The sequence below is a fragment of the Brachyhypopomus gauderio genome, chromosome 5 (genome assembly GCF_052324685.1).
Source record: "Brachyhypopomus gauderio isolate BG-103 chromosome 5, BGAUD_0.2, whole genome shotgun sequence".
Taxonomy (NCBI): Eukaryota; Metazoa; Chordata; class Actinopteri; order Gymnotiformes; family Hypopomidae; genus Brachyhypopomus; species Brachyhypopomus gauderio.
The window spans coordinates 25,070,598-25,093,680 of NC_135215.1; the positions used below are offsets into that span (position 1 = coordinate 25,070,598).

At 48.7% G+C, this 23,083-nt stretch overlaps 1 protein-coding gene across 2 annotated transcripts in view; it reads right to left on the reverse strand.

Annotated features, from left to right (window-relative positions):
* Positions 1–23,083, reverse strand: part of plxnb2a.1 (plexin b2a, tandem duplicate 1) — an 80,713-nt gene that overhangs the window by 1,966 nt on the left and 55,664 nt on the right. The window contains exons 3-36 of one of the 2 annotated variants that reach the window (XM_077006675.1): positions 20,477–21,594; positions 20,131–20,319; positions 19,547–19,672; positions 18,891–18,991; positions 18,591–18,717; positions 17,638–17,791; positions 17,311–17,422; positions 17,020–17,131; positions 16,727–16,828; positions 16,450–16,545; positions 15,646–15,733; positions 15,055–15,215; positions 14,540–14,688; positions 11,599–11,731; positions 11,166–11,302; positions 10,695–10,880; positions 10,142–10,253; positions 9,651–9,854; positions 9,028–9,207; positions 8,270–8,406; positions 7,940–8,040; positions 7,075–7,304; positions 6,368–6,549; positions 5,744–5,810; positions 5,476–5,622; positions 5,056–5,212; positions 4,788–4,888; positions 4,512–4,596; positions 2,786–2,937; positions 2,160–2,320; positions 806–953; positions 438–502; positions 253–328; positions 77–151 (exon numbers count right to left, since the gene is read on the reverse strand). In XM_077006675.1, the coding sequence (XP_076862790.1) occupies positions 77–151; positions 253–328; positions 438–502; positions 806–953; positions 2,160–2,320; positions 2,786–2,937; positions 4,512–4,596; positions 4,788–4,888; positions 5,056–5,212; positions 5,476–5,622; positions 5,744–5,810; positions 6,368–6,549; positions 7,075–7,304; positions 7,940–8,040; positions 8,270–8,406; positions 9,028–9,207; positions 9,651–9,854; positions 10,142–10,253; positions 10,695–10,880; positions 11,166–11,302; positions 11,599–11,731; positions 14,540–14,688; positions 15,055–15,215; positions 15,646–15,733; positions 16,450–16,545; positions 16,727–16,828; positions 17,020–17,131; positions 17,311–17,422; positions 17,638–17,791; positions 18,591–18,717; positions 18,891–18,991; positions 19,547–19,672; positions 20,131–20,319; positions 20,477–21,592 (5,469 nt within the window). In that variant the 5' untranslated portion in view covers positions 21,593–21,594. Of the gene's footprint in view, positions 1–76; positions 152–252; positions 329–437; positions 503–805; positions 954–2,159; positions 2,321–2,785; positions 2,938–4,511; positions 4,597–4,787; positions 4,889–5,055; positions 5,213–5,475; positions 5,623–5,743; positions 5,811–6,367; positions 6,550–7,074; positions 7,305–7,939; positions 8,041–8,269; positions 8,407–9,027; positions 9,208–9,650; positions 9,855–10,141; positions 10,254–10,694; positions 10,881–11,165; positions 11,303–11,598; positions 11,732–14,539; positions 14,689–15,054; positions 15,216–15,645; positions 15,734–16,449; positions 16,546–16,726; positions 16,829–17,019; positions 17,132–17,310; positions 17,423–17,637; positions 17,792–18,590; positions 18,718–18,890; positions 18,992–19,546; positions 19,673–20,130; positions 20,323–20,476; positions 21,595–23,083 lie in introns of both variants that reach the window. The other variant, XM_077006674.1, reaches the window with a different exon arrangement.

Sequence of the window (23,083 nt, forward strand, 5' to 3'; positions counted from 1 at the left end):
CTGCAGGAGAGGAGACTGCATATGAGGAGGCCGCATGTGGTGCGGGGAGTGTTTGAGAAACAGGAGACGTCCTTACCCCATCGTAGTACTTGCTGGCGTACCGGTAGAGCTGGTGCAGGGCGACCTGGATGTTCAGCTCTTCTGTGTGAGACTGAAGGAACAGGGGTGGGTGGGGTTAGTGTGCCACTCAGAGGACAGCACCATGGTCTCCGCCACACATGCACACCGTTACGCACACGTTTGCGCACTCACCCGCGAAATCTCGGCCAGATGTGTGTTCATGTCCTGGTCGCTGACAGACACCATCTGACGGATGCCTTTGTAATAACTGCAGGATGGATGGGAATAGAGATGCACAGATGTTTGTGAGATGTCAGGACCATGAACAAGGTAATTACAAACAAGCCTCTTATGTGGAAACCAGGGAACGAACTTACTCATCAACCATCTTCTTATATGTGGATATCTCCTTTGCATAGAGAAGCTTGTTACTAGGGGACTCCTAAGAGAAAAGAAATAATAAAGAGATAAAGGAATGAAGGAGATAAAAGTTGAGAGAGGGGAGATTGGGGATTTGAATAGCGAGAGAGTGAGAGCAAGAGAGAGAGAGAGAGAGAGAGAGAGAGAGAGAGAGAGAGAGAGAGAGGGTGGAGAGCACAAATGGTAGAGGCATAAATGCAAGAGAGCAGCAGTGATCCGCCAGGGCACACACGCCTGCATCCTGATGAGTGTATGCAGTCACCCAGGAGCAGTTCCCTAACGTACCGCGTTTCCCAGCATGCCCTTCTCCGGCAGCAGGACTTACCCGGCTGAGCTTGTGCTCAGACTTGGTGCAGGCATCCATGAAGGTCTGAGCGATGACAGACAGCGAGGCGTCCACTACCTCAGTGACGTGCACGTCGAAGATGAAGTGGGGGTTCTTCAGAATATTCACCCAGAACCGCAGGGGCAAACTGTGTGCAGCACCACACACACACACACACACACACACACACACACACACACACACACACACACACACACACACACACACTATATTGTACATTGTGTGTGATAGACTACAAAGCCTCCGCACTTTTTCCTGAGCTTGGTCGCAAACCCTGCATGTGGGGATGTTGCTGACAGAAACAGCAAGAACTACCTCAGTTATAGGACCATCTCATTACTCTCTCAGTTGAAAATTTTCTTTGTCTCATTCACCATTCTGGTCACAATGAAACACTAATGACCATTGCGAACCCTGATGCAAAATCACAGATACATTTGCTAATGAGGTGCAGGTGGAGGGTAACCCTGGCTGAGCTGATTAATAATTCATACTGTGCCAACACTGTGCAGAGCTCAACACACCCCCCAAAAACCAGAGTTGGAACAGATCTGCTGGTCCGGTCCAGCCTGTCTCTGGGTCCCAGGCCTGCAAAGCGTATTAACAAGGGAGGCAATTATCCACCTTACAGCAGGAGGTCAGACCAGCAAGGCCTCCCTATGTAAGCGGTTGCCAGGTCATCTCTGGTAAGCTTCGCCAGCCAATCACTGAGCACCTTGCCTGCTCCGTCCACTCCCACCATCCTGAGACTGAGGCCGAGTTTTAATTCACATGGAGGAGCGGAAGCGGATTCTGTTCTAAACCGTATTATATCCTACAGCAAGATTCAACAACCTAATCCTCTCCTTCACCACACACATTTTTTCCCGCCAAAAATCCTTGCGGATCAAGTGGAAAGATTTTCAGCATTAGGAGGGAAAGCTCCGCATATCATGTGTGACTTGTCATGAGGTAGCCAATCAAAAGAAGCGGGGGTGGTGCAAATCTCAATCCGATGACAAAACACACAGGGAAAAAACAATATTAGTCACTTGGGAGCACTCGGAGCTGTATAGCACAAGCTCCGCTCTCTAGCAAGATTAAAATCAATAAAAATCAAGGTTGGAAAACTCTGCCAATATCTACTGGAATTTCATGTGAGTAATTCACTATAAGGTTCAAATTTGAAGCAGTTTGAATAGTGGTGATGCTCAGGGCGATATGTCACATGTTGTAAATGCAGTGCAGTTTAGAGAAGCAACGGAATCTGAGGGAAGACACACAGACTTAAGACGGATTGGCAGCAGGCGTTGTGGCAGGTGCTGTGGGTATCGAGGTGGTCGTTGGTGCAGACCTGTTAGTCTTCCATATGTGGATGGTCTCCTCATCCACATTGTCATGTTTGTGGGCCTGCTCATCCAGGAAGTCGAAGAAGTACTTCACGGCCGGGGGGACGGCTGTCCCTGAACACAGCACGCTTCGGAAGAAATCGTCGACAAACTGCTGCAGTGTGCCCTGTATTGTGTGCAACACACACGCACGAGAGAGAGAGAAATCCATTTTAATCTTCACATATGCCTTCGTTGGTCCAATTCCTCACCCCACCCCCACACACAGCACCTGTTCGTCTAGGTGTTCCTTTCTTACCCTGCCACTAGGAACCGTGTGAACACAGAGTTCACATCCTGTGCATTCTCTACGTGTTACCCATGGGCCATGTATTTATATTTAAGCACCTTTAGCCCAGAAAATATACCACATAAACAGTAGTTAATTACAATTACCATAACCATTAGCAGTAATTACTCATTCCTATTGCATGGAAACAAAATGTAATGTGGTTATATCTACCAAAGAACAACAAAGACCCTAAATGGTGCTGCCTCCCCACTGCTGCCAGATCCGAGGTACTAACCACGTCCCTGGAGGTTCTGGGCAGGGAACTGTGTTCATGGGGCTCTTCAGAAGCTCTGAGTTTACCTTCATGGAGAGCAGCCTGGTAAGGTAGATCTCGGTGATGGCTTTTGTGGTGGCCTTGTCCTTCATGCTTCCCCTCTTGGACTTGATCTCGTCCAGCTCTTCCACTGGCCGAACCAGGTGGAACACCTTGTCGTCCTCGAGAAGAGCGCTTCCTAGTGAGCACATTGGTACACATAAACCCACCACAGGAACGAGAAGGCTCGTATGTGATGCTCATACACATCCAGACCGCTTACGCGTGGCAATCACAGAGCAGGGACGGGCTGGTGAGAGACTCAGGAATGCGTATGCACAGCAGTGACAGTATCCAAACATTCCAAGATGCAACAACTGCATCACAATTAGTCACAAAAGTGCCCTTGCCTCATCTGCCCTTCTCCGTGTTTCATTCGCCATGTTGCACTGTGGGAAAACAACTCATTGCCCAAACCCTTCTGAACCGTGAACAGAGCAGACATCCTGAGGCGGTTCTCGCCTCAGAGAGCGACACAGCACAAGCTCTTTCTTCGATCTGAAGCAAGTCCTACAGAACTCTGAAGGAGAAAGTTCTGGAGAACTTGAGAACAGAGTTGAGGGGGGGGGGGGGGGCAGCGAGGAGAGCATGTTCTACAGCCTGTGTCCTCTCGGGAAATTAATTTAGATTCAGGAGACATGGGCTAAAATGTGTTTACGTCCTGACAGCTATTGCTAAAATAATTGCTCTGAGGGAGAAACGGCTCCGTGACCATCCCGGGCTCTCTGGTTCTTCGGTTGTCGGCCTTGCAGTAGAAATAGGGGTCTACTGTTTAATTGTGCCCTGCAGGAAGCACCAGCCCAGCTGGACTGGTCACAGCGAGGCAGCGTGACAACACAAAACACTGACAAATGAAGTGGTGCATGCCTGGAGCAGAAAGCCTTAAATACGTTGCCCAAGGGCACAGCAACAGAGTGGGACAATCTAGAATCTCTGGCCCAGTCAGCGACCAGAAACACCCATGCAGGGACTCTAATGTTTCGGTTGCTGGTTAGATTCTAGCAGGTAGTTCCATATGTGCGTAGCACCCAGCAGGACACACCGAGCATGACACATGTCTTTGGAGGGAGGGGCTAGGGAGAAAGATTTGAATGGTGGGCATGGCACTGTAGATGGTGGGTCAGGCTAGTCTGGTCTCGCAGATCTCTAAGGGGAAAACTGGGGGATACTGCTTTATCCTTGCCACCATAACTCACTGGGAAGTAAAAGTCCCACTATGAGGATCCTGGTGGACTTCTGCAGCCATGATGCGTGGCTCCACACTGCACAAGCAATTCGCTCCGGTAGGAATAATTAGCTTAGACATAACTGCTTATTACTGCAACCTTAGTCTGGTTTGTTGAGCTGCATGTGGTTTAAAATTGTTCAGGGAAAAATAAACCTTCAGTTCCAAACAGTAGCAGCAACAGCCATCCAGCTCACTGCATTCTCTTAGATTGGGGCAAAAATCTGCTCCCAAGCATGAAGGAAAACACAGTAAAACAAATTCGATTTAATCCCAGTAGCTGAGGTGTAATAGTATCTGCTGATATCTAGTCATGTATCTCTGACATGTTACACCATTAGGGTTTGCTGATTGTCCTATTTGGATTTTAATCAGTCAAATGCTATCAAAGATGGCTCCTCCCTCCCCCCCTCACCCTCCTTTTTTGTCACACCTTTACCCGCCTCCTAAATACACAATACTGCTGCAGAGAAGAAAAGGAAACCCACTCTCTTCATGGCTGTCCTGGTTCTGGTCAAAAGACTGTTGAGTATGCAGGACTCTGGACAAGACCAGAGTGGCGTTGTCTCTCACCTAGGAAACCAGTACACAACACATGTCCTCAGCTTTTTAGGTACAATACTAATTAGAAGCACACTGAGTTGTGGACAGTGCTTAAGCCACAGAATGAGAAATGTTTTGGAAAAACATAATAAACAGGCCCACTGTGGCGACTAAGTGTGTTATCAGCCACCGTCTGGAGCAGTTGGAAGGAACATACTCACATTGTAATGGGCCAGAGTGTTGAGGCGTTTCCATCTGCCCTCCTTCTGAGATGTCAGGTCCAGATCGGATAAAATCTGCCCAGTCGACCCAGGGCGCCATTCTGTGGATGAGTGGGGAAGTGCAGTTTATACCACACTACAGTGGAAGCGGTTTGCTTCTGTGTTACCGCATGTTTTCCAAACATGGAAATGTGAACTGCTCCCTTTACATGAGATGCAACGTTGGGGTTAAATGGGGTGAGGATAGTGTGCAACACAGATGTCTCACCGAGAGCCACGTTCTCCACGGTGGGTCTCTGGGAGTAGGGAAGGTTGCGGTACACCTGCTCAATGATCTTCTCCTTCACCTGGGAGATGGTGTCGCAGTTCAGCACCTTGACGGGGGTCACGTCAGGGCCCTCGCCGTGGACCAGTACCTGCAGAGTCTGAGAAGATTCCACAGTGGTGAGCCACCTGCAGCCACCCGCCTTTCAGACAAGGACCCTTTTACTGACATGTAAAGAAAAACATTGCTTAAACCGTAAAGAAGTTATGAAACGGAAAATCGCTGAGAAATAAGAATCCACAAAATAAAAACCATCCACTGGCACTGCTCAGTGGCTCAGCTTGGATGCTATGAGACGAGCCCTAATGTACTGCCTCCAAACCCGATTGGCTGGCCGGGGTGGAGAGTTTGGCCGTCACTCACCAGAACACAGTACTCCACATCGTCGCCCAGCAGACCCGTGTCGTTCAGGGTGTACTTCGCCTTCTTCAGCCTGCTGTCCACCGGCCCTTTCTCTACCTGGTGCTTTATGGCCTTGAAGAGCTTGTAGAGCGGCTCACCGGCCGAATCCTGCGATCACACAGAGGCGAAGCGTGCAGGTTATTTCCCAGGGCCTCGGGAAATACAGCAGAAACACGAGCGGCCGACACAAATCGATTCACCTGACCGGCCGGCAGACACGAGCACTTACTTTGAGGAACTGGTAGAGGCAAATAGACATCCAGTTACACAGCATCCTCTCGACGACCGTCTCAGACCTGCCCGCACGACCGGAGAAAACACATCAAAGGCATCAGAATTTCACGTCTCTTCACACAATCAGCATGGGCTGCTGCTCATTCAGGAAAGGGTGATTAATGCTTGTTGATATGTCCACATCAACAGACCCAGCTTTTCAAAAATGCTCCTATGAAACGTTTTCTTTGTCAGCTTGCAATAAATAAAAAGAAAACTGGAAAAGAAAAGGTTTATGCCTTTGTAGTTCTATCTTCTGAACCTACTTGTATATGAACAGCTATACAAATATATTTGATTTGTATATGAACAGTCAGTGTTTACAGGCTCTGAGTTGCTCAAAAGAATTTCAATGCTCATAACAGCCGTGCCATACCATCACACTTCCCAGTGTGTGATAACTGTTGTGTGAAGGTCAAATAAGCCAAAGTTAAAGTGACCACCATACACTGGGTGGTAGTCGGTCTTCCTAGTGTCTGGGCTTGAGGTCGCGACTAAGCGGAGGTGGGGCCAGGTCAGTGGGGGAGGGGCTCCTCACCTGCACGTAGGTGGGGCCTGGTCAGTGGGAGGGGCTTCTCACCTGCGCAGCATCAGTTTAGGGTTCTTGCTGTGCACGTGGTCCTCCATGAGCTGGAGCAGGAGAGTCCTCATGATGTCTGTGTAGTACTCCAGCTTGCCGTGCAGGGCCACGGTGAGCAGCGAGGCGAAGTACACCTTGCTGCGAGCGCTGAACTCCGGACGGCTCTCCAGCGTGCGGATGAACTGCAGCACAGACGGGCCAGGGCAGCCGCACGGCGTACGCCACACGTGCGGAAAGCAAAGGTTCTTTTAGTGACAATACTGACTAAGAATAGCGGTAATATACGGCATTGGCGATATAAAGGTCAGGGCTAGAGTTTAGTGTTCGTGACCTAAGTGTCAGGGCTAACAGTATGACCCTTTGTTTTGCTCAGCCACTTGTTTTGCAGGTCAACAGTGACAGGAGCAGGACGTTTCTGGCTTTTAGATGCAGCAAATATTCCCAGCCAAACTCAGACTAGCAGACATTTGTTGTTTTTTTTCCTGAGCAAAACTCAGCAGGCACTACATCAATGGTATACGTGTCCCACTAGGCAAAGTTTTAGTTTGTGAGTGGCAAAACGTTTTAGGTGACCACAAAGAGTTTCATTCTCTCTCAGTCTCATGACATCCAGTTGGTGCAATAATGTGTCAAACGTTCTCTAACCTCTTACATGAAACAGTACCAACATATAACACCTGTGGCCTGTGGGTCGTGAGGAGACGTACATTGATGAGGAAGGTCTTGCTGTTGAGCAGGTTGGAGAACTGGTTGAGCGCCTGATCCACGATGGCCTGCCGCTTCTGCGGGATGTCCAGCTTGCCCGTGATCATGACGTCGTTAGCGCCGTCCTTGGATGGGAGGAAGAAGACGCGGTTCGTGTAGGTCTTGTAGTCCAGGAAAGGAATACGTGCCTCGCTCAGGTCACTGGTGTGGTCTTCCATCTCGATCATCAGGTCTGAGAGGGAATTGAAGAGGGATTGGGGGTGGGAGGGAGGGAGAGAGAGAGAGAGAGAGAGAGAGAGAGAGAGAGAGAGAGAGAGAGAGAGAGAGAGACCGCAAGGGAGAAATAAAAAAGAGAAAGCCTTACTTCATTTTCAGAACTTTCATCTCAACGAGGACAAAAGAAAGGGAGATATCAGTAGAGGCACTTCTTCCCACTTCTTAGCATAACTCCAAACTGGAGTGTTATACTAATCCAGCAGAGTTTGAAAAAGAAATGAACAAGCTGTAAATTATGATGAAAAACAGGACTCAGCTAAGTTGACGAGATCTCACCGGTTGAGCCACTGAAAGCCTTTCTGAAAGCTTGTACCCTGCTGGACACTCAAGCACACCTACACACCTCCACGCATGAAGGGACAGTGGAGATTGGAGAGTCCAGCCAGTATGTGATAGTGATTCAGGTCATTTTGATGGCCCAGCACACTTTCTAGGCTCAATTTTGCCTTGGATGCTGCTCCCGCAAAGAGACCATTCAAGCGTGAAAGCACCTTTCTGATTAAAAGCTACGTGATATGGACATGTGACACCAGCCGGTATACTGCTAACTGAGGGTGGGCGGGGCAGGACGGATGCAAGGGAGACGCCCACCTGTGAACTCCTTCTTACAGCGATCCCGCACACTCTCCTCCAGACTCTCCAGCTGGTGCTTCACTTTTTCATACTCTCTCTCTGCCTGCTGGCTCTTTCTCCTGCAAACACACACACACACACACACACACACACACACACACACACACACACACACACACACACACACACACACACACACACACACACACAATTGTAGTATATAGAGTGCTGTCAAAGGCCTTACCTTACAAAGGACCATGGCAGAAGGTACTAAGACATGTGGCACACATATCACGACCACACAGTGCATGCTGGGACTTGTAATCCTTTTTTTTTGTTTTGTTTTACCTGTAGCAGTAGACAGACACGGCTATGAAGAGCAGCATGGGGAAGATGACGGATGGGATGATGATGTAAAGCGGAACCACGGGCGGCTTCTCATAGTGCACCATGCCCACATTCCACTCGCCATGGCCAAACTTAATCTGAGAGAAACAGAGCAGGTGAGAGTCAGGAAAAGAGAGAGATCAGTGGGAGACAGAGAGAGATCAGTGGGAGACAGACAGAGAGAGATCAGTGGGAGACAGACAGAGAGAGATCAGTGGGAGACAGACAGAGAGAGATCAGTGGGAGACAGACAGAGAGAGATCAGTGGGAGACAGACAGAGATAGATCAGTGGGAGACAGACAGAGAGAGATCAGTGGGAGACAGACAGAGAGAGAGAGATCAGTGGGAAACAGACAGAGAGAGATCAGTGGGAGACAGACAGAGAGAGATCAGTGGGAGACAGACAGAGAGAGATCAGTGGGAGACAGACAGAGAGAGATCAGTGGGAGACAGACAGAGAGAGATCAGTGGGAGACAGACAGAGAGAGATCAGTGGGAGACAGACAGAGAGATATCAGTGGGAGACAGACAGAGAGATATCAGTGGGAGACAGAGACAGAGAGATCAGTGGGAGACAAAGAGATAGGTGGGTTCTGTCTCACCCTTTCACATTCTCAACCTCAGCTCGAACCCTTTTCCCTCAAACCCCGTTGCCTTCTCACCCACTCCCCCTCTTTCTCCCTCCCACCCTCCCTCCTTTTCTCCCTCCCTCCCTCACCACTAGCTCCATGGTCTCGTCGCTGGCGTCCCTGCGCTGACGTCGGGAGCGAGCCTTGGGCGGGTGGAGCGGCGCCACCAGGAACACCTTATCGTCCTGCAGGATGGTGATGTTGCACGGCTCATCGCCGATGAACGCCTGCGCCTCCTGGACAGTCATGGCCTTGTTCAGCCCTTGACCCTGCGGGGCACACCGCACAGCAACAGCTCAACATTCATTACAACGCTTCACAGGCTTCCAGTCTCAGAGATTTTATCTGACTATAGTGTGATTTCATTGCGGCCCAAAATCGACATGTGTATTGTTTGATAATCCACTCGTAGGTTGGAGCGGGTCAAAATGGGCACACGGGCAAGAGGAGTAACCCCTGCCGTTCAGTACCAACACAGTGTGCATCCTGAGGTAACGTATTCAGGATGCAACCTCAACTCTATCCAGGTTTGATAGAGAAGCACATAGCAAGACTGGAAAGTGTTTTTGACACAAATGATCTAAGTAAATTACCAGAGTAAGGAACAAGCAAGAAAGACAAACATTCAGTCAATCAAAACATAGGACATAAGTGTGTTTCCATCAGGGAAGTGTGGATCTGAACAGAAGAGTGATCACCGTGGGATGCTTACATTGACGATGATGATGTTGCCTGCAGTGATGGCTTTGTTGGTCAGGTTGGAGAAGGTGGGATCAGGGTGGTACTCAAAGCTGGTCAGGTTTTTCTGGATGTTGTCCATCTGCAGAACAGTCCGGAAAGACGAGTATGTCTTGTTCACCGTCGGGGACATGAACTCCATGACTGTGTTATTCTTACTGAAAGCCACTTCCACAAACTGGGGGAGAGGGAATTGAAGGGGGGGGAGAAGAGAACCTTTTATATGAAACGATAATGGAAGATAATTATTGTGATACATTTCAAACTTCAGAGCCATGAGAAAGAAATTAAGATCTAGAAATACAGTGGAATATAGAGCCTTACATTCATAACCATGAGGAATCAATCACTTGATTAACCTAAATGTACACACACACACACACACACACACACACACACACACACACACACACACACACACACACACACACACACACACACACACACATGGCGGAGAACCCTCACCTCGCCGTTGCTGGACTGCACGTTGAATTCATCAGTAGAGGGCAGCACTCGCATGGTGGCTTTCTGGATCAGGTCGAAGCCTGTGCCCGCCACCACGATTCTCCTGCCTCCGCTGCAATACACCATACCAAGAGAAACATGCTCACATACAAGCGCTTACGCCCACGTACACACGCACGGACGCACGCATCCACACACACCCCCACACCCCCACACACACCCCCACACACACACACACACACACACACACACACACACACACACACACACACACACACACACACACACACACACACACACACACACACACACACACACACACACACACACACACACACACACCTCTGCACCTGCTGTCCAGTTTGTACAGTTCTTTTGAACAACATTACAAATGCCTTAAGTATGTTTGGGAAATAACGATCTTAATATAAGGACTCTGTGAAAACCTCTGGGCAGGACGGCGGGGGGATCATTGGCGCTGGTTATGACTGATAATCTACTGGGTGTCATAGGAGCCAGGGGAAGGCAGACTAGTGTGTTAGTGTGGACTCACCAGACAAAACTGGCCTTGGGGAAGTAGTCGAGGACATTGGGGTTGGGCGCGTAGGTGAAGGTGCTGCGCGCTACGTCTGCCGACATGCTCCTGCCATACTTCACTGTGACTTTGAGAGGACTGGAAGGAGTCTGGCTGCCTTTGTATGGACCCGTCTTACAGGTGATGAAGGTGCCAAAGACAATCCTGTTGCACAGGGAACACACACACACACACACACACACATACATGGGACAGAGAGAAACAAAGATAATGTAAGGGACAGAGAAACACACACGTTACTTCAAGCACACACGCACACACATGTAAGTGTATAATATGTGCGTACATTTAGGACAAATTAAACTACATGGAAAAATATTAACATGAAAAGCTCAGCACAGTTCCCTCGCCACCTTCTGCAGCAAAAGCATAATCACATCATGCACTGTCCCGTAAAGATGAGGTCACGCGTTAGCCCAGGTTACTCACACTTCACAGGGCACGGCACCCACGGTGACGCTGATGTCATCTTTTGTGGCCGTGTCCAAGTCCTGGCCTGAGATGGTAATGAGCGTGCCCCCCCCGGCGGGCCCTGTCATGGGCTGCACCGTTTCAGGAACAGGGTCCTGCAGGGAGACAACAGCATAATGTGATTCCTCTCTCAGCTCTGGACACTCAGGCTGGGGCAAGAAAGCACTTCTTCTGCTTTTCATTTTATTTCCTTCATTTTGCTTTTTTTTCCTTTCCTTTCCCTTTGTTTTCTTTGCTTTTTTAAAATAGGTTGATGACCAGTTCAGCAGAAAATGTCATTTTCGAAAGAACCAAAAAGGGGGAAAAACGAAACAACAACAACAAACAGCTTCATGAATATACAATATATATATATGAATAAAGTTTTAAGGGAGAGGGGGAGACAAGTTACCCTATATGTGAAGTGGACATCTGACACACCCGTCTTGTGCCCTTCCACATCCACCTGCACTGGGCCCTGTGGGCTTGGGGGACTGAGTCCATCCACAGGGGGCATTGGCAAGGGTCCGACCTCACACACAACACTAGTCCAAACACACACACACACACACACACACACACACACACACACACGTTAGATAACCATTTGAAAATCAGACAAAATCAGACAACTACAGAAAGATCAAATAACTGAGGGCAAAAAGTGAAGTGAAATGTGAAGTGTGGGTGAGAAGGCGACGTCGGTACTATAGGGCAGAGACACACACAAACACACACACACTGTGGTTGTGTGCAGTGTTGGGAACGTTACTTTAAAAAAGTAATTAGTTATAGTTACTCACTACTTGTTCAAAAAAGTAACTGAGTTAGTAACTGAATTACTCTATAATAAAAGTAACTCGTTACCAGGGAAAGTAACTATTTGCGTTACAGTTAAAAAAAGGTTATATGCCAATTAATTAAGTTTTTTTTAAGCAGTTTTCACAGTAAGTTGAAATGAGTAGATCAGAAAATTGTTTAACTTTTGATATTTATTGGACATCCACAGACCAGTGCAGGATAAAATCCTTTAAAATCCCAAATCTTTGAAAAAAAAAAGCAAAAGTAAACAGTTACACTATATAAAGTGCATTTACATCTATTAAATTAAATTAAATTCAACCTGAGACAACTGGTTTGTTTACAACAGAAGTAAACTTAACAATAAAACCTCTATTCTTAATTAAATAAATCAAATACCCAGTCTGGTAGACATTCAGGAACTTCACGTATTTTCTTAAATAATGTTTATATCGCCTTGAAAATTCTAGTTTTCTTCGGCTTGCACCTGACGCCATTTTGGCCTCTTCTCCGTTTGTGTCATGTCACTCGCGTGCTTCGGCGCGCGTGTAAAAACACTGGCTCTGATTGGCTATCATAACGCTGCCTTAGCCAATCGCTTACTGACTTGTTAAGTTAAACAGGTGTTACACCGAGAACTGTGACCTATCGGGATCTGTTACTCCTCACTAGCCTGGGCAGCGGTCCGCTCGCATTATATATCAATATATATAATAGTATATCAATTATATATCAATATATATAATAGTATGTCAATATATAGTAACGCACCGCTTTTAATGACCAGTAACGTAAACGGCGTTGTAACGACAGGAAAATAAACTAATTCTATTATCCCGTTACTGACAAAATGACGACGTTACCTAACGCCGTTATTTTTAACGACGTTATTCGCAACACTGGTTGTGTGTGTGTGTATATATATACTACAGGTTTCAAAGAACATGGATTTGAAAGAGTCTGACTGACAGATTTGTCAAGGAGTCTGAAAAAAGTGCAGAATAATATGTACATGTGTCTTCTGCTTGTGCGCTATTGCAGGGCAGTCCTGAAGTAGCTACAGCTTCAGTTAACAGATAAGGCAGCACCTCTGGACTGCTGGCTTTTGCCAAAATGAATGTAAATGAATGAAAGTCAAACTTCAGGCAAAGTGTTATAAAATCCACAAATGAAAAAAATATTAGTTAATCTACAGAATTGGGCAGACAATATCGATTGCTACCACCAAGCAGCATTTCTGACACTGTGGCAAATGTCCAACAAAAACGTAGCAAATGAGGAGCTGGGGAGGGATCAGAGGTGGAGGGATCAGAGGCGGAGGGATCAGAGGTGGAGGGATCAGAGGTGGAGGGATCAGAGGCGGAGGGATCAGAGGCGGAGGGATCAGAGGCGGAGGGATCAGAGGCGGAGGGTGTGAGGTGGAGGGTGTGAGGCGGAGGGATCAGAGGCGGAGGGATCAGAGGCGGAGGGATCAGAGGCGGAGGGTGTGAGGTGGAGAAATCAAGAGGCGGAGGGATCAGAGGCGGAGGGATCAGAGGCGGAGGGATCAGAGGCGGAGGGATCAGAGGCGGAGGGTGTGAGGTGGAGAAATCAAGAGGCGGAGGGATCAGAGGCGGAGGGATCAGAGGCGGAGGGTGTGAGGTGGAGAAATCAAGAGGCGGAGGGATCAGAGGCGGAGGGATCAGAGGCGGAGGGATCAGAGGCGGAGGGATCAGAGGCGGAGGGTGTGAGGTGGAGAAATCAAGAGGCGGAGGGATCAGAGGCGCAGGGATCAGAGGCGGAGGGATCAGAGGCGGAGGGATCAGAGGTGGAGGGATCAGAGGCGGAGGGATCAGAGGCGGAGGGATCAGAGGCGGAGGGTGTGAGGTGGAGAAATCAGAGGTGGAGAAATCAGAGGTGGAGGAATCAAGAGGCGGAGGGATCAGAGGTGGAGGGATCAGAGGCGGAGGGTGTGAGGTGGAGAAATCAGAGGCGGAGGGATCAGAGGCGGAGGGATCAGAGGCGGAGGGTGTGAGGTGGAGGGTGTGAGGTGGAGGGTGTGAGGTGGAGGGTGTGAGGTGGAGGAATCAAGAGGCGGAGGGATCAAGAGGCGGAGGGATCAGAGGTGGAGGGATCAGAGGTGGAGGGATCAGAGGCGGAGGGATCAGAGGCGGAGGGTGTGAGGTGGAGAAATCAGAGGCGGAGGAATCAAGAGGCGGAGGGATCAAGAGGCGGAGGGATCAGAGGCGGAGGGATCAGAGGCGGAGGGATCAGAGGCGGAGGGATCAGAGGCGGAGGGTGTGAGGTGGAGGGTGTGAGGTGGAGAAATCAGAGGTGGAGGAATCAAGAGGCGGAGGGATCAGAGGTGGAGGGATCAGAGGTGGAGGGATCAGAGGTGGAGGGATCAGAGGCGGAGGGATCAGAGGCGGAGGGATCAGAGGCGGAGGGATCAGAGGCGGAGGGATCAGAGGCGGAGGGTGTGAGGTGGAGAAATCAGAGGTGGAGAAATCAGAGGTGGAGGAATCAAGAGGCGGAGGGATCAGAGTGACGAGAGGTCCAGGCCCGCCGCGTACCTTGTGGAGACTGAGTACTTCTCCTCCTTGTGTTTGCATGGCACCCCGGCCACCGTGATCCTGCCTATGTCCTCCTTCTTCATACCCAGGTTGGAGCCTTTTATGGTGACCATGATGTGGCCGGCCTTTGGCCCGTACCGTGGCACAATCTGGGGGGGGAGATGAGCGAACAAGGTCGGAGGTCGGCATGGTGAGAAGAAAAAAAACTATGAGTTTGGGAAACTTTCAGTTTCAGTTTCTATATGAGTTTGGGAAACTTTCAGGTGAGCTTAAAGAAAAACGAAGTAACTAAGCAACAGTCTGATTGAACAAAAGGGCTGCAAAGGGGTGTATCTGTGTGTGTGTGTGTGTGTGTGTGTGTGTGTGTGTGTGTGTGTGTGTGTGTGTGTGTGTGTCTGTCTGTCTTTTGTGGGGGCCTGTGTGCATCTGTGTGCAACCCACACACCATTTGCATGCGTCTGATGTCTGATGTAAATGTCTGTGTGTATCTGCATGTGTTTCTGCATGTGTCTCACGTCTGTGATCTTGGGATCAGGGCACTTCTCGAGTTCCTTGGGGCAACGGTCCTTGTAGATACAGGAGTGCGTAGTTTCACACCACACACAATTGTACTTCGCGTCGGCATTCTTACACAGGCTGCAGTCCTCACGGCCCACTGAGCAATTATACAGCCCCACTGGGGAGAGACACAAGAGAGAGAGTGAAAAACTTTGTTGTTAAAGTTTATAGCTTTCCAGATGCCCAATCAAGCCTAGCCTCACCCTAAAAGCCACTCTCTGTGGGGCATTTCTCACTGATGGTGCAATTTAATCCAAGGTTAAACTTCATCTGTCTGTAAAACCAGTCTTTGACACATTTCTCACAAAAAGGTGCTTTGTGGGAAGTGGGTATGTGGTCGATCGCTCCCACGCATGGAAGATTCCTTTGACTAGACCTTTGGTGAGCTATCATGGCAATAGGAGCCACTGCAAACCCTCTCAGCCCACTCTCCATGGCTGGGAGGCTGACCCCGAGATTCGTTCCCTGGGCGGCCGACCCCGAGTTTCTTATCCTGGGAGGCCGACCCAGAGCGTCTTACCCTGAGAGGCCGACCCCGAGCGTCTTACCCTGCAAGGTGCTGTCGATCTTTCTCTCTGTTCCTTTTTCCTTCACGTAGAACGTCACGTTCACTTCGGGTGTTTTGTCGTAAGTGAACTAGGCAAGAACAAATGCAGCAGGTAAAGAGACTTCTCACTGTCACACACCTGGTTATATGCTGGCTGCTTCGCCATCACAAACCATGTGCTAATGACTGAAACGCTAACTTTCCAAAGGCATTTTTGGATGTGCTTTGGCCATCACAACTGATTGGTTGGACCAGTCACATTCACTATGATCCGTACAGAAAACCTGCCCCAAGCAATGATTGGTTCACATTATTAGGTTCACCTGGTGAGAAACACCTGACTTGTGTTTGTAACCTGCCACGTTCAGGGGGCGGATTCTCCATGTTGAAACTGAGGCCAAGCGCTACAATAAAGCAAAACAGATTTCCACTCCTGCTAACGACTACCTGACAATTCCCTTGTGATTCTTTTGTGGGACATTCTTCATGAAGGCGGGTCAAAAAAAAAAGAAGACAGATGTCTCTGTCCATATAGGCCTGGAGACGTGACTGCCTCTCCGTTCCACGCTACTCAGCACATTAAGTGCTCGTGCCTGTCCAAGCTCACTCCGCAAACACATCCTGAGACTGACAGAATGAGACGTACTCTAGCTACTCTGACTCAAATTCTGTATGGAACTCACCGTGGGGAAGAAAGTTGCGGGGTGGGGAGGGGTGGGGATGGGGGGAGGGTGTCAAGTGAGAGCAAGCCTAAGTCTATGAGACAGGAGCACATCAGGGATGGAGTGACTGTCTTGATACAGACCTCATAGCCCTCGAAGCTGAACTTCACTCCATCCGGGAAGGATGTGACATCTCCCACCTGCTTCATGAGCTCAGTGCCAATCTGCAAGCTTTTTCCCTGAAACACATCCACAAAACTGTTTAAATAACTTTTACGGCTAAGAATGCAGGCTTCTAAGAGAGAAAGGTGTGTGTGTGTGTGTGTGTGTGCGTATAATGAATTATGTGTGTATGAGTGCATGAGGAAACTAGCACAAATTAGCAATGACACCACAGGAATTGTGGGTACGTTTCATTACCTCGTACTGCTCCAGGTTTCTGCCATAAAAGCTGATGGGGATTCTGAAGCCCACAGGAATGAGCAGCGGTTCTGGCTTCTCAAACTGAGGACATCCGTCAGGCTGCAAGGAAGATGGAGAACTACATCAGCCCAGACGTTCGGAGCAGTCATGCCAAGACTGCACGTCACTTGTTACTGTCAAACACTGACACCTTTCCAGCCCCACAGTCAGCGATGGGAGGATAGAGAACCTGTTCTGATTGGCCCATGCTTGTGACCGAACGCTCACCTGGCATCCTGGTGCAACCTCACCTCATTGTGCTGGATGATGCGAGTGCCGTCCGCTGAGCCATCCTGGTCACCACAGGTGTGCGTCTCCGTGTTCCACTGACAGCCCCATTCGCTGTTCACGCAGACAGAGCACCTTTGCAAATGGCGGACAGAGAGGAAGAGAAACAAACAGCATCACCATGGCGGGTATGTAACTGCCTGGCTCACCATGGTCAAATAACAATTGGCGAGATTCTTCTGCCCCCCAGGCAGGGTCAGCCCCCCAGGCAGGGTCAGCCCCCCAGGCAGGCTCAGCACTCGGTTAGCACTTACGGCGTGTTTGCTGCTTTCTGCACGACAGCGGCGCAGTTGTAGAACTTGAACTCGCTGGCTGCCACCTCAATGTCACCGTCCACCAACAGCTTCACCGGCACGGCCACAAAGTCTGGGGTGGGGGGGGGGGGGGTAGTGTTAGAGAATCACAGGGTGTTCAGGGTCTCATTTGGATTCATCACCATGTGTACTTTTGGCCGTGTTACTGCATTTGTCATGCGGTGTTACTGCATTCATTGTGAGGTGTCATGAGGGTTCAGCTGGACCGCTGCTACCGATGCCCGTCTGCTGACCTGTCTGGTGGTGTGGGCAGGGGACAGGGCTCACCTTGTGTCTCGGGCGTGTGTGGGATTTCTGAGGGGTTTGGAAGACTGCAGATGACTTTGCTGCCCTGCATTACAGCACCACTCGTGGTAGCGCCAATTTTACACTTCAGTTTCCCATCCGCAATGCTGGGGAGGGTCGGCACATCGATCTCCACCTAAGAAGAAAAGTTGAACAGAGATAAAAAAAAAAAAAATCTACAAAGTTCCAAAAATTCTCAGTAAACAGTTTATACACTGACATGAGGTGTAATGCAGTGGCTTCACAGTGATTGCTTCGCAAAGCACAACAGAAATTCCACACTGTTCACAGATAATGTGATGTCACATAAAATTAAATCACAATGGGGTAAGGCTGGGGGGGGAGGGGCATGAAGAAGAACTACCGGGAAAATTGATATTCTGCAGAGAAGTGTGAAGAAGTAAAGCTCATTTATCGGAGCCGACCCATGAAGTTAATTCAAGGTTACCAGCGGCCGTTGCTGTATTACATTCAATGAAATACGAACTCTCATTACTGAAACTGTGGTTTCTCTGGTGAAGGGAAGCAGTTTCTGAAGGCTAGTGCGAGCGAAAGGCAGATTACAATCCCTGTAAAATGACCATGCTCTTGTGTCATTTGGGATGATTGGATACGATGTCTAGCTTTAAAATTCGATGTTCACGCTCACAGACATAGGTATAGGTACAGGGAGAACATTTACATTCTGAAAACCGATATCCTCTCACATATGCAGGTATACAAACTGGACCTGCATATAGCTTCATTTGAACTTTTCCACAACTTTAGGCTCCAGTCTACCAAAAAAAAAGGCACGGTATACACAGAACATCCCATGTAATCAGTGTTGCCACAGTAACACTACCAGTGTGACCACACGAGTTATTGCGGGTATCGGGAATTCTGCCTGGTCATGTCGGCCGATTTGAGACAGCTGCGACTCTCAGAGTGCTGACCTGCTGGGTCTTTTTGCAGCTGAGGTGGGGAGGGTTGAAGGCCCTGACGGTCACGCACTGCTGATTCGGGCTCCACAGCCAGGCGTTCTTCTCCTTCCCTTGTGCACATTCCTTCTGCATGGTGCACCTGTGAGGTGGGGAGAGGTGGGGAGAAGAAAAAAAATACAAACAAAAAAATAAAACTCATCAATGGCCTCCACGCTCAACTTGACCCTGACTGGAATGACGCCACTCAAATGTCGGCTCGGGAAGCCCCGCCCTCTTCTGCACAGGGTGGGTGTGGTCTTTCGTCCCACTCACCTGCCCTCCAGCACACACCAGCCGCAGTAGGGGTCACGCTGGTTCACGCAGGACTGGCAGTCCTTCTTCTGCTCGCACGTCTGCACGGGGACCTTGGCGATCTGGAGGGGAGGGGCCACAGAAGGCGGGGCCGTTGAAAAAAATCATGCACCTGTGTTTCAGAAGAGCTGCTGCATGTGCTGTTTTGGTTTAATGAGTAATCAGTCTCCTCACATGAGGGCCTTGAGCAGGAAAAACACTATGGCTACTCTACTCTAATCTCTTCTCTAAGGTTTATGAACAGTTACAGTGTCATTTCAGCATTTTTATTAAAAAGCAATACATAATTTGTTTAGACCAATTCTAATTTAATTAATCTAAATTAATCTAATTTAATCCAACTATTTCTCATCCACTATACGAGATACCATATTGCATACCATCTATTACCAGAGATAAGGATTTTTCTTCCTCTATCTTTCATACAAGTTTTCTGTTGTCAGTACACATAGACTTCTCTTCTAATATCACAATATTAGTCTTCAGTAATTAGACAGCTGTGTTAGATCAGGGTTAAATTACAGTTGGCCTGAAATATCACATTGATTAATTCATGTACAAGAGAGTAGACCATGTCGACCGTGGTGCATAGCTGTGAGCAGGTATTATTCCCCAACCTTTCTGGAAGTAGTAATGAACAGATGGTCCAAACTGGAGTCGAAAAACATGTTTTTGTTTACTGGCCCGTCTGCACCGTCTCCAGGAATCTTGCCATAGGCGTCAGACTGGCTGGCCAGATGCACCTGCAAAGTTGAATGTGGTCAGAGGTCAAAAGGTCACCTACAGGGGGTCGCAGACTCAAGTGTTCACAGCCTGTCATGCAGAGTGAACAATGTGTCATACAAGTGCAGGTGGAGTGCGGTAAATATTAGAGTTCACTGTTTAGGCAAAATGAAAATAAATATTTGCTCATTAAAGCTTCAGATTGGAAAGATTAAGTCTGATGCATGAATATGACCTCAAACTTGAAGTGATACTTGTAGTAACAAAGTATCCTGCTGATTTGAAAGCATGCCCAGATGCAAAGAGGTTAATATCAGCATTTAAGCTGTGCTCCTCAAAGCCAAGGGAGAGGTCACCTCAATGCCTACCTCAAAACTATTAGCACTGAGAATGGCCTCCCCCATGCACCAAACCCTCCCCAGACTGATAAGCAAGTGACACCCCTCTGCAGCGGGTGGGGTAGGTGGAGGGAGCTCACCTTGAACACTTCACCCAGGCTGGTTCCCAGGAAGGCCACAGTGTGGTCGTCCTCCACAGCCACGGCCACCGACGTCAGTTCGCTCTGCCGGATGTAGGCGGGAGTAGCATTTAGAGCAAACTCCGCCCTGCTGGCCAGGGGAGAGGGCAGGAACTCCGCTCCACACGGGTACTGCTTCACAATGTTTTGCTGCTGAGAAAACAAAATACAAATTTTACAAATTGTGCCGGTTTTTAAAATGTGTGGACGGCAACAGTTGGCTTCGAATTTTTTATTTCTTTATTTTTTTACACGAGATCTTTCATGGGAAAAGCTCGCTGCAGGTCGACATCAAAGGCCCATTTACCTCTCGTTTCGTTTTGCAGATGGCGTCGTTGGAGTACGGCGAGTATACCGTTTTGGGTTTGCCGTCGCTCAGGAGTTCGCCGCGGTAGCAAGACTCAATCACCTCCTCCAGCCGGCTGTCAATGCTGAGGAGCGGGTAGACGCAAAGCGCCGAGCCAGCAGACTCATCGTCGGAGCCAAAGACGGCGAACAGCACCTTGGCGCCGTTGCTGATCCCAAGGCGCTGGGCCAGCACGTGACCCGGGGCCGCCACGTGCGCCGACTGCAGCCGGTTGTAGATGTTCTCGGTTCCGGCGCTGCAGTTGAGCTGCAGCTCTGTGTACGAGTAGTAGTGGTCGTCATTCTCACACAAGCGTGCGGCGAAAGTGGCCCGCCGGCTCTCGCCAGCGTTGGCGGCCCTCGAGAACAGGAAGTAGATGTGGTGCCCATGCGTAAAGGCGTGGCGGAAGTCGTGCTGGTAGCGCTGCACATACAGGCTGGTCTGCACCGTCGACGTCTCCATTACGTTCTCGAACATGTCCATCTCGGCCTGCTCCTGCAGCAGACGCGTGCTGATCAGCTTGGAGCCGTCTGAGCCGCTGTACCCTTTCCCCACCAGGAAGACGGTCAGATTCTTGGAAGTGCCACGGTCACTTCTCTTTTGGAAGTGTGAGATCACGCCCACCACGGCCACGTTCTTGTCCGTGGTGGCCACGTACGTCTTCTCGCCTTTGGCGTCGCTGTAGTAGATCTGCTGCTCCACGCGGCTCAGGTTGAGCAGTGCGCAGATGCCTCTGAAGATGCTGCCACACGCCACCAGCGTGCCGTTGTCGCGGTTCACCAGGAGCAGCTTGTTGATGTTGTTCGTCTCGGTTTGTTCGGTACACTGCGGCGTGATTGGTGGCGTGCAGCTCGGATGATCCTTCTTCGGGCCCATCACGGCCGTGCTTTCCTTGTGCAGGTCCACGTTAAGCTGGTAGACAGCGTTGACCACGCCCAGGTAGATGCGGCCTGTGCGCACATCCTGGACCACCGTGTTGATTTCGGAGTTGGAGGAGAACTGGGGGTGGGATTGATCGCAGTGGGAGTGGCCAACACACAGCAGCACTGTAAGGGCCGCCACGCAACGCCACGCCATTTCTGAGGAAGGGACAGAGACAGAGAGATATTTAAATAGTGCTTTCTTAAACATAGTTTACAAAGTACTTTATGGAGAAATCTAAATTAAAACATACAGAATTATTGAATACAGTGAATAAATAGGAAATAATGAAAGGTAACAAATTAAATAAACTCTATTTATAATTACACGAAGAGGAAAATAGATTAAACAATTTCATATCATATACAATTAAAGTAAGAAATTAAAAGACATCGGGAAATGCATAGTACTTAAAATGGGTAATTAATTTGAGAATGAGTGAATATAGAGCCCATACAATGACATTTCTGCCGACCAAGGAAATAAGAGTACAGTTGTGATTGAAAACCAAGGTGCACATAATAATAATAATACGGCAGATGTAAAAGATTATTTTATACCCCTTCTTTGAATCAGTAGACACCATTCTTTGCATAATTATAAATAGTTAGAGCAAAAATAGTCATCTCTCAATCTTCGAGAGGATACTGGACTTTATTCAATCCCGTAAATGGTCCCATCAACACAATCTTCTCTCAGTCCCTCAGAGGACACCAGTCTACTCTCAATCCATGAGAGGATAACAGAGTCTTCACTCAGTGCTGGATAAGAATAAGTTAACATAGAGGACAACACAATTTTCTCTCAGTCCCTGAGGTGATACCAGTCTTCTCTCAATCAATGATAGGACAACTGTGTCCTTGTTGTCACAAAAACCTGCAAACACCTATAGCAGCACAGACATCCCTGAAAATCCCTGAAAGCATGTCAGTCTTAACTAGAGACTCATCATTTGTTTAAGAACTAGCAAACATGACATGTGCATGTAGAGAAGAAAAATAAAAAAATAAATGAGTAGGTAAGGAAACTGCCAAAATCCCTGTATGACAAATGTCTGTAGAGGTACAGGTGTCCAAAAGCAGAAGAAGATGGAGAGTGGAAGAAGAAGAGAGTGAAGACAGAGGAAATCAATTGTGCTCTCTCTGATGCAGCCCTGCACATCACTGCATGATCCGGCCAAGCCAATAACAGCACAGGCATTTTCAGAGAGACACCCCCTGGGCCTCCAAATACCAGGGCAGAAGTCAAGTGCTCATCAAAAGGCTGAGAAGGTGCTGTCTGCGAAGGCATAACAAAAGGTGACCCAGAGGATTGTGGGGAGATTCTGAGGCTTGAGTCCTCCAGCTCTTTTGAGTAAAGCACAGTCATTATCCCTATTTATCCTACTAATAATTTCTCTGTGATCCATGTTATTTACAGTCTTAAAAAATAGGACCGCTGCCCTAAATAAATAACCAAACAGATAGAAAACCTTGGCTCTCAACACTCCGAATGGCAGTTAGATGTAGTTAAGAAGCTGTTGCTATCTCTGCTGAAAATACCGAGCTTGCCGCAAAATTTAATTTAATTTAATTCCTGCTTTAGAGAGGGCATGTTCACACTTGTGCTATTGTGCTTACAATCCGGTTAAAACTGTACAGCCACGCC